Source organism: Poecilia reticulata, linkage group LG21 (assembly GCF_000633615.1).
Source record: "Poecilia reticulata strain Guanapo linkage group LG21, Guppy_female_1.0+MT, whole genome shotgun sequence".
NCBI classification, from domain to species: domain Eukaryota; kingdom Metazoa; phylum Chordata; class Actinopteri; order Cyprinodontiformes; family Poeciliidae; genus Poecilia; species Poecilia reticulata.
The window spans coordinates 10480032-10489876 of NC_024351.1; the positions used below are offsets into that span (position 1 = coordinate 10480032).

At 38.7% G+C, this 9845-nt stretch overlaps 2 protein-coding genes across 5 annotated transcripts in view; both read right to left on the reverse strand.

Moving 5' to 3' along the window:
• Positions 1 to 218: 218 nt before the first annotated feature.
• ttc32 (tetratricopeptide repeat domain 32) lies at positions 219 to 3130 on the reverse strand. The gene is made up of 3 exons (XM_008397572.2): positions 2966 to 3130; positions 2596 to 2762; positions 219 to 1057 (listed from the first exon to the last, which is right to left on the reverse strand). Exons 1-3 carry the CDS (start codon positions 3112 to 3114, stop codon positions 930 to 932), a joined length of 444 nt encoding a protein of 147 aa, XP_008395794.1. The 5' UTR covers positions 3115 to 3130; the 3' UTR covers positions 219 to 929.
• Positions 3131 to 6353: 3223 nt separating this feature from the next.
• matn3a (matrilin 3a) overlaps positions 6354 to 9845 on the reverse strand; it is a 10847-nt gene continuing 7355 nt past the window's right edge. For 3 of the 4 annotated variants that reach the window (XM_008397571.2, XM_008397568.2, XM_008397570.2), the window contains 5 exons: positions 8656 to 9118; positions 7761 to 7886; positions 7076 to 7174; positions 6885 to 6954; positions 6354 to 6793 (listed from right to left, as the gene is read on the reverse strand). In XM_008397571.2, the coding sequence (XP_008395793.1) occupies positions 6899 to 6954; positions 7076 to 7174; positions 7761 to 7886; positions 8656 to 9118 (744 nt within the window). In that variant the 3' untranslated portion in view covers positions 6354 to 6793; positions 6885 to 6898. The remainder of the gene's footprint in view (positions 6794 to 6884; positions 6955 to 7075; positions 7175 to 7760; positions 7887 to 8655; positions 9119 to 9845) is intronic. The other variant, XM_017302331.1, reaches the window with a different exon arrangement.

Genomic DNA, 9845 nt, shown 5'->3' on the forward strand with positions numbered 1-9845 from the left:
ATGCTTTGTGCAGTGGACAGAAGCAGTTATCCTCTATGCATTTGAGGCCTGGTTTGTTGCAATATTTTCATCCCCGACCAAAATAATGACCCAGTTTACCAGTGTGGTAAACCAAAGCTTCACTTTTTGATCTCATCATTCGTCTCCTTATTTATTTGTTGTGATTTTAACAAATAAAAAAAATAATAATAATAAAAAAGAGAAACCACATTTTCCAGTCAGGTTTTCAATTCAATTTATCAATACATCACGGCATGTAACATCACAATGCACTTTACAAGACAAACACATTCAATTTGTATCAATAAATACATGTTTTCATTTCAGTGTCATTAGGATGTAGGATAGCCAGTCCTATCGTACGTCTATAAAAATACAAATTCTGTTGATCGTGTTATGAAAGTTGGCGACAGTTTTCTATTTTTTGATGCCTAGCTGAATGCATTATAATGCAGACTTGGATCACTCACCTTCTGTGATCAACTGAGCTTAAGTCTAGGGTAAGACTGTTTCTACTTATATATTGCCCAAATTTGCCCCAAATTAAGGCATCTTTTCCTCAGTGTTTATTTGACAACAGGTACAGGAAGAAGGGCTTACAATGAAAACATTATACCTAACTGGAACAAGTAGATCTCAAATAAGATTTTTTTTAAATCAGCAATAATAAAACTCAGAAATCAAGCATGAAGTACAACCAGAAAATGATTCCCAAATCTGAAAAAACTGATTAATAATCTGGTTTTTTTTTCACTATCATTCACTGCTTATAAAAATAAATATTTTATCATTTCAGTGTGACAATGTGGAACGAGTGTCAGCATTAAATGTGCCTGTCCAAATGTTCTCAAATATCTGAAAGGACATTCACTAAGTATCTGAGAAATCAGGTTTTCAAGAGGTTACACACAGATGCTTGTGTAAAATCATCAGTATCCTCTGTTTAACTTTTCCTGTTGGTCCAGAAGTGTCTGTTGCAGGCTCCTTTTAGCATCTTCAAAATTAGCATCTAGCTTGAGTGCTTGTTGGAAGTCACTTTTGGCATCTTCAAAAAAGCCTTGAAGAAAACATGAAAACAGCATTAACACATGGTAAGGTTAAGACTAGTGTTGTATTTGCCAAAGTTCTAAACACCATCTAACATAATGACTGTAAACAATCAGCTCCACCTAGTGCCCATTAAAAGGATATTGCAAAGTGATCACGGTTCCAAAAAGTCTTCATGATTGATTTTTTGCTCTTTTGGAAAGTAAGTATCTTCTAGATCAGGGGTGCCCGATACGTCGATCGCGATCGACCGGTCAAGGGAGGGAGGGAGGGAGGGAGGGAGGGGGAGAGAGAGAGAGAGAGGATAGGAGTGGTTTTGAGTTGATCGGATTGTTTTACCTTTGTTTACCTTTGCTGTAGCTCATTACACCCGCTGTAGTTTCTGAACGTTCAATAAACATTCAGAAACGTTTATTGACTAATTACCTCGTTCGTTTGTGAGCATACGTCACAACATCAAATAGGACAAATATATTTCATTAAGTTTTAACAAATTCTACCACGACAATTATGTGAAATTAAATTAATTATATCCCGACTTCAGAAGATTTGCCTTTACCTTTACTGGGCTCTTTGGTTCCTCCTATCTGTCTGTAGTTTCTCACATTGAGGTCAGCAAACCAAATTTCAGATCTACCATGACTGACTGACACCTGCTGGCGTCAGGTTTGCAACCAGCTTCTGACTGAGAAACCAGTAACCAGCTCCCAGTGTCAGAATGTCACTGAGGAAGAAACAGGATTAAGTTTTCTGTCACTTTATTATTTCTGCTATAACTGATGTATATGCGCATATAAAATAAGTCAATAAAGTTTAATTTGCAATTTTTATGTCTTTGTGTCATGAGGTAGATCTCAGGCGGCTGGTGAGAGAAAAAGTAGATCTTGCTCTCAAAAAGTTTGAGAGCAAGTTTGAGGGCACCCCTGTTCTAGATAGACAATGCTTATTATCCAAAAGACATGTAAATTATATTGCACCTGTATGAAATATAAATTTTTAAATTGTTTTTGTCTGTTATGTCATAGATTAAATTATTATTTTAGGAAATGTTGATTGTATGTTTAGAATTTCTATGAAACTGCTTACTGTGATTCCTTATTTCTTTGATTCAGTTGACTGTTCCAAAATCATTATTTACATTTTCACTGTTTCATACTTGTAGATCTTTTTTGGGGAGGGGGGGGGGGATTCCTCGAAACTAGCTGCAGAAGAGGTATGTGAGGATCTGTATGCATGATGATGCTGCAAGTCAAACATCTGAATTGATAGAAATAAGCCCTTGAAATCTAAGTTTCACCATTTGAACTAAATTACTGAAATAAATGAATGCCTTAATGGCATTCTTATGTATATGTTTTGCTCTTACTGAGTTCTTTAGGAGACAAATGAAATATCTGGACGAACTTCTTTTTTTTTTTTTTTTTTTTTTAGCAAATCAGGCTTTTAATTTGAAGAGTCCGACCGGATGAAGGCGATCGTCTTAAGTATTTATTTATTTTTTGGTCCATTTCAGATAATTTGCTCATTGTCAGGGGTGTTTTTTGTTACCTAATCTATAGCGGATGAGTCCTCTGTTGTAGAAAGGGATTGGAACCTGGCAGTCAGTCTGTATAGCGGAGGTGTAGTCCTCCATTGCTTCATAAAAATCCACCCGGAAGTACTTTATCTGACCAAGATTGTTGTAAGCAGTGGCTAGTTTGGAGGCTTCACAGTTCCTGCGCAGATAAAACAGAGACGAAACTCTTTATGGCGATGAATACTAAATCTATACACGGGGAAGATAGAAATAAGCTGGCTTTCGGTAAATGAAATTAATGGTACTAAATTTGACAGGTAACAGTTACAAAACACTACTCATATACTCATATTCTTCTCAGCCGTTAGCTTCTTTAACATGTCTTGAAAGGCAAAATAATACCTGGACTGTAAACAGCAAGCGATAAACCTTGCATACAACTCCTCCGCCTTGTCAAAATTGCGTTTGTTAAACTCAGAATGAGCATTTTCAAGTAGCTGACAATTTTCGTCCTCCATAAAGGTAAAAGGTTGTTGAGGATGTGACGTCATGAAACAGACAGTCCAATCAAATTCTTGTGTCTAAAGACGTGCTGTAACGTAACAGTGTGGAAAAGTGACCAAATATCAATATTGTCAGACCAAATGTCACGTTTTTTTATTATTATTATTATTATTATTATTATTATTATTATTAATAATAATAATAATAATTTTTCACAAAAATTCTACTACCTTTATAGTGGTGTTGTATCAATAAAATATGAATTATACCTTGATTATTCAGTCAGCAGAGGGAAAAAATCTGACATAATGAAAAGACAATCGCATGTGCAGTAGTAGTTTTTTTTTTTTTCATGAATGACACCATCAATGAGACAATTCCTCTGAAACATATACACAATGTACTCTTTGAGCCAATAACACAATTGTGAAATTTTGTGGCACTTGTTCTTACAAATGTTACAAAAGTTCATAAATCAGAAGTGTACTTAAAAGAATCTGATTAGTAAAAAATATTTCAGTACAGATTTGGCCCATCGATTTATTACATTTCTCTTTGTTTCAAACTTTGACGGTGATACCAACTTTAACATCGTTAGCCTGCTGGTTTGTGTTTTTCTTACAACACTTAGATTCTAACAACACACAGGACTTGATTCCTGGACATGCAGGCGGACATATCCGGTGCAATTTAGTTCATTTTTTCAAATGCCCTGATGGATTGACTGTCTTAATGTTGAGTCATATCACCATGTCAAATATAACCACTGCATGTGAAAATGCAATGTAAGCAAAGGATATTCCTCAAGTAAGAAGTTATATTACATAAATAACTTCAAAATAATGATGATTCTCACTAAATAAAAATATACTGTAATAAAAACAGTTTAAAGCATCGGTTAAATTGGTCATGAGATATTTTTTTGGGTCATCTGTACAACAACAAGGAGACATATAGCAGAGAGAAATTCTCAGACAATTTCTAAGGCCAAGAAGTCGCCTGTCGTGGGAAAAAATTACACCTTATGGAGCAAGAGGTCAGTCAGCAGCTTGGTGCTTCCCTGAGCAGCTCATTTTTCTCCGGACTGTGTTGACGAGTTGACACAGATCAAACAGAACATGCAGACTGAGAAAGAGATGCTACAAACGGGCTGCTTTTGGAGAAATGGAAATAACATATATTGCTGCAAAGGTTTATGAAAGCTTAACAATGGCACAGCCTCGCCTGGTGGACCGTTCTACAACGTCTAAAAGCGGAAATTGATAGGATTTTGAGGGGAAAAGAAAGATTTGAAGTTACTCCTCAAAAATTACCTCTCCATGTCAGTCAATAAATTTAGAATTTTCTTTTCAAATTATTACAGATCAGTTAAAAATATGGAATTTATCAGTGAGATTTGAAGCAAATATTATGTTCAGAACTTGCCCAACATGAAAGTTGCTGTTTGCTGAGAGAGTTGACACACAAGTGTCCAAATCCATGTTGGACAGGCACCTGACCAGTTAGGTCTGCCTCACTAACAAACCAATAGCGCAAAGGACTGCCAGTATTTTTGACATTTATAGTCTATTCTAAATTGGATTGTTGTTTTTGTCTCGTTTTGTCGGTTGGTTCAGTTGCAGTGTTGAACAGGAGAAATGCTTCATTTCAAGCCACGGATCTGTTGAAAACCACCTGGATTGATCTTAAACACTACATGAAAGTCTTTGCACATAATCAAAACATCTACTGTAAGGTTTAGGAATGGTGTGACTACTGCAATTAAGATTTTTTTATTACAATTTTCAAATCAGAAATCGTATACCAAGTTATAAAAGCAGATGTGTCAATAAAAGCCAGCACCTGCTGAAGATTCCGGTTGTGGCACAGCTTCTGGTAAACCTTCTAAACAGAAAAGCTTTGTGCGTCTTCTCCACTTCTCAGACAACTGTGAGTCCCATTTATCTTTTCTCCTGAAAAGATGAACACACTAAGAGCTACAGCGTGCGTGCGCGTGTGCGTGTGCGTGCGTGTGTATGGTAACCATGATGCAAAACAGCAAACAAACACAAACCAGCTGTCTGGTCAAAAGAGAGAAGAGGATCCAAACCAACCCAGGATTGTTGACTCTGCCTCGCCGCAGACAGGAGACGCTCTGTCCACTGGGCTGTTTTAGGGACATTCCAACGATAACCTGCACCGGTTGTTTTCCTGGATACAGCCGGTCTTAAAAAAAAGGATTTTTTCTTTGTAACAAGTTGTATAAATATATTATGTTAGTCTAGTTGTATTGTATTTTATGTGTGTGGGCTGCAGAGTCAAATGTATGAACATTTTTGAAGAAGTCTCCTGGCATCAGATGTTAGAGTGAACTATGGCACTTTGGTAACAGAAATGTCAGTGCTCTACTATCTTATTTTTCCATACTCACATAGAAAAAGTCAGATATTATTTCTGTCTGAGGTTACATAAGTTTTTGCTGCAGCTTGCAGCAAAAGGAGACACTTATATAAAATTGACTCTAGCTCTTCACTATTTATCTCAGAGTAACTATTTGATCTTTCACTGTATTCCAATCGAGTATAAATTGCATATTATAAACTTGCCAAAAAAAATCCTGACTTGTCAATGTTGGTGTATCAAGTGTATTTGCATTCTTTATATAATTATCTAAAAGTAAACAATAAAAGTACATTTTGGAGATTCTTTGGAGAAATGTTCTGAAGGAAATCATCCTGAAGGAAATCATCAGTTGTAGGTGATTAAATTTACTTGGAACCACCAAAGCTCAAACCCTGCATGATCATGAGACCCCACTGCCAACACAGGGAAGCAAAAGTCACTTTTTTCTGCTCAACTAAAATTTGTGGCAGCAGATGCTTGGAGGAATGAAGGAAAAGCTTTCAAACTTAGAAACACTGTACTAAACTAACGCTGCTAACTTGATCATCGTGCAAGTTAGATCGAATAACTACAAAGCTGATCGTCTTTATTGCTTGATTTATTGCAATCAAACAATTACAGCCTTTTATTGGAGTTGTGGGTCTCACAAAGTTTTAACTGGTAACTTTATTTGTTTGATTGTTTTTGTATTCAACCTGTTCAAGATATTTGTCAAGCTGGATCTTTAGCATAAAACGTCTGGCTTTCAATCTTACTACCACCATCAGATAGCAAGCTTTTACTGTGTTTTTTACTTGTGTTGTGTACAACTGAAACTCAGTCACATTAAACCCTTCTTAAATGTAAAAATTTTATCTGCTCTTGAATACTTTGAAAAATAAACCCAAGAATTAAAATAACAAAGCCAGTTATAAAATACGCATTTATTTCCTGTTAATTTTACATATACATTTTGCTAAACATGTCCCTTCATAACACTCATAATATATAAAACAGAAATGCTTGTTTACGTTTTATGTATAAACCTAGATTAATGCCATTTTAACATATAATGGGTTACTTTTCTTAAAAAATATTTCATCCTTCACTGAGTAAGCATAAAGTGTTCTATGTACATATTTTTTGTACATATACTTCTGCACAAAAACATTTAAAAAATGAGATCTTTAGTACAACTTCAATCATAAAGTTTAATATTAGTTCCATAAACAATAGTTTTTAAACATCACATGTGATGCAAATTGCTGAATTTTGAGTCACAGCTTTAGTTGATGGATAAAATCTGTTCTGATGACGTTGCCGATGATGTCCGTGAACGCAGCAGCCCACAGAAGTCGTCTGCTCCTGGAGAAAACAAAGAAGTAGAAGTTGAAAATGAACACACAGTGGATGACTTTCACCAATGTTTCAAACAAAAACAGATAGTCACTCTAACCAGTGTGCAAAGCTTCATGCACGGCCCAACATGTTCTCCAGATGCTCTATTCTGCCGGATATGTCAGCTAGTTTGAACAGTCAAGGAAAAAGGGGGGGGAAAAAGCAATAAAAGTGCCTGGTCAGCTCAGGTCATACGTGTAGCAGACCGTTTAAAACACTGTCTGCCATTTAAAACAACAGGAAGGATATGCTTGGCTGTGAGCTGCTGGATGGTCGCCTGCGTCTGCCTCTGGAAAACCAGCATGGCCTCGCATTTGCAGGGATCCTCCACCACCTCCGCCCTCGCCTCTTCACCAGGAGAGAGCAGATTTCACATCAGCGTAGCAGCATATGTCCAGCAAAAAAAAAAAAAGGAGTACAGAAAGAACCACCCACACTGTTTTTTTAACTAGTGAGCAAGAAAAAAGCAGAGCAAAAAGAAATGAGAGCATATTTTCACAGCAGGACGAATTGTAAAAAAACTTCCTCATAGTGACATATAGGGGCTCTGCTAAAGCAGAGATAGAAATATGGTGGGTTGAACACAAATGTAGGCTTGATTATTATTATTTGTTTTAGCTGTAAAAATATTCGAATATTTTTTTTACAATACTTTATGATTAGTATTAGTATTAGTATGTGTGTGGAATTAGTATGATTAGTACTTTCTGCTGGTCTGTCACATAAAATTCAGATGAAAGCGGTAACAGCAACATGACAAAATGTAAACAGCCTAATGAGTTATAAACATTTTTGCAAGGCAGAGTAAGGAGCAGTTGGTTGGTATGTTGTGAACCCATGCACTTTTTATACGGATTCCCGAACCTTTAGAGCACCGATAATATCACAAGAAAAACCAAAGATTAAAGGAAGTGAAGATTCAGTAGGTTCTTACGTTTTGGGGAACATGTTTTCTTGTCTGCATTCAAGACGTAACCGCTCTGGCACTTGCAGTAAAAGGATGCATTGCTGTTGATGCAAATGTGCTCGCAGTCATGTCCCATGGCACAGGGGTCCAGACCTGGGTTTGAGGGAAAGTATCAGTACAGATCCATAAACTGGTACAAAGTATTTTTCTTGCTTTGTGCTGAGATGTGCTAACTTGTGCTGGAATTTGCTAGAAAATTAATCTTCATAGCTTCATAATTAAAGGCATTGATAGATGTTTTTCTTTCAGGTTTGCATTTGGTGGGAAACGCCATCATTCAAACACTTTCACCACATCTCAGCCACTTGCTGTGTGTTAGACAACACAGGTAAAAATCACAGAAACACTGGAAGCACACAGACGTGTTACCTGAAAGAGGGACGAACAGTAACACTGAGACAAAACATCTCGTCTTCACAGCAGAACCTCAGCTATTCAAACCACTGGTACAGACATTGTAAAGTTCTTATAACCTTATCAAGATTTCCCTGTACATTAGTCACTTTAAACACAGAGAACATTTAAAAACATAAGGACACTGTGGTTGCAAACATCTAAAAATTCTGACTTTTCTTTGAATTTTTATTTTTTTTAAGTTGAAGCCGAAAGTTTGGGACTGAATAGCCCCAAAACTTTACAGGCAATTAATGCCTCAACAAGCACATTCTGACATCTGCAGTCCATGTGGGGGTTGAGAGCATCTGCAGCTTGATTTTTCCCTCATGATTTCAGAGGTCACTAATAACATTGTAAATAATCCACATTCTTCAGCAACCACCCCTGTAGACTGTAGGTGCCCTGATTGAGGAACTAGACCAGGGTTAACGGAGGGAAAGGTCCTGAAGGCCCTTCTCTGTCCTACCGCACAGGGTTTCCCTGAACTTGGAGGTGAGCTTCTCGATAACGCCGTAGGTCTCCACGTAGAAGACGTGTTCCTCCAGAGGGACGCTGGCCATCAGCTGTAGGGACTGCATGTCTGCACGGTCCACACCCACAGCGTAGATCTCTACGCCCGAGGCCCGGGCCTCAGCGGACACTTCTTCCACCTGGTCTTGAGGCCTCCCATCAGTCACGACGATAGCCACCTTGGAGATGTTCCCGGAGCGAGGTCGAGCTCCAGACTTCTCGGTGAAGGCTTCTTTCATTGCTGTCTTGATGGCGAGGCCGGTCATGGTGCCAGTCGCCAGGGGCTCAATTCGGGCGATGGCTTTCTTCAAGTTAAGTTTGTTGAAGTGGTCCTTGAGCAGGAACTCTATCTTGACTGTACTGGCATAGTTGACCACAGCCACTCTTGTCGCATCAGAGCCCACATCGAGGGTGTCCGCCTGTTGGGTACCAGGTTGTGGGGTCAGATGGTTTTCCTTTTCAGCACCACCAACCACCCAGAAGAGGGCGCCAGTGGGTTGGATCTTGGCAGGAGGGTGTGCTGACAGGCTCTACAGGACACACCTGATTGGCATCATCATCTCCCAGGAGGAGTATAAGAACAGTGGGCTTCCAACACTTCTCTGCCAGAGTGTTGCCTTTAGTGGTACATCAGCCTGCTGAGTTATATCCTCAGAGACGTTTTTTCAAGTTGTTTCTCCTAGTAGCCTTTTTGACCTGTCTCTTGTTACCTTTTTTCCAGGACATCTACAAGGTTCTCTGGGGAAGCCTTCCCCTAGGCCAACTAGCCTTGGATTACCCCTTCCTGTGACTCCTCTAGTTGGAAGCCCTCCGCTGTTCCTCCGAGTCTCCTCAGATCCACCTGTCCGCCCTCCAACGCCATAACCACCGTCGGTCTACCTACGTCCTCTCCACTACTCCCTCTCTTGGCACCCACCCCCCTCCGCTGCACTTTATCTGCTTCCTTCGGTAAGCACAACTTTATCCTGTAGTCAAGTCAATTCCCACCATCTTTATACTCACCATCTCCATTTTGCCTGCAGTCGCCCCCGAGAGTTTCCTGGACCCAACCTTCCTTCCTGTGGCAATCTATCTCCTTGTACATGTTGTAAATAAATTATTGCACTTACTGATCTCTTCGTGTGTGTTCCTGCATGTGGGTTCGAA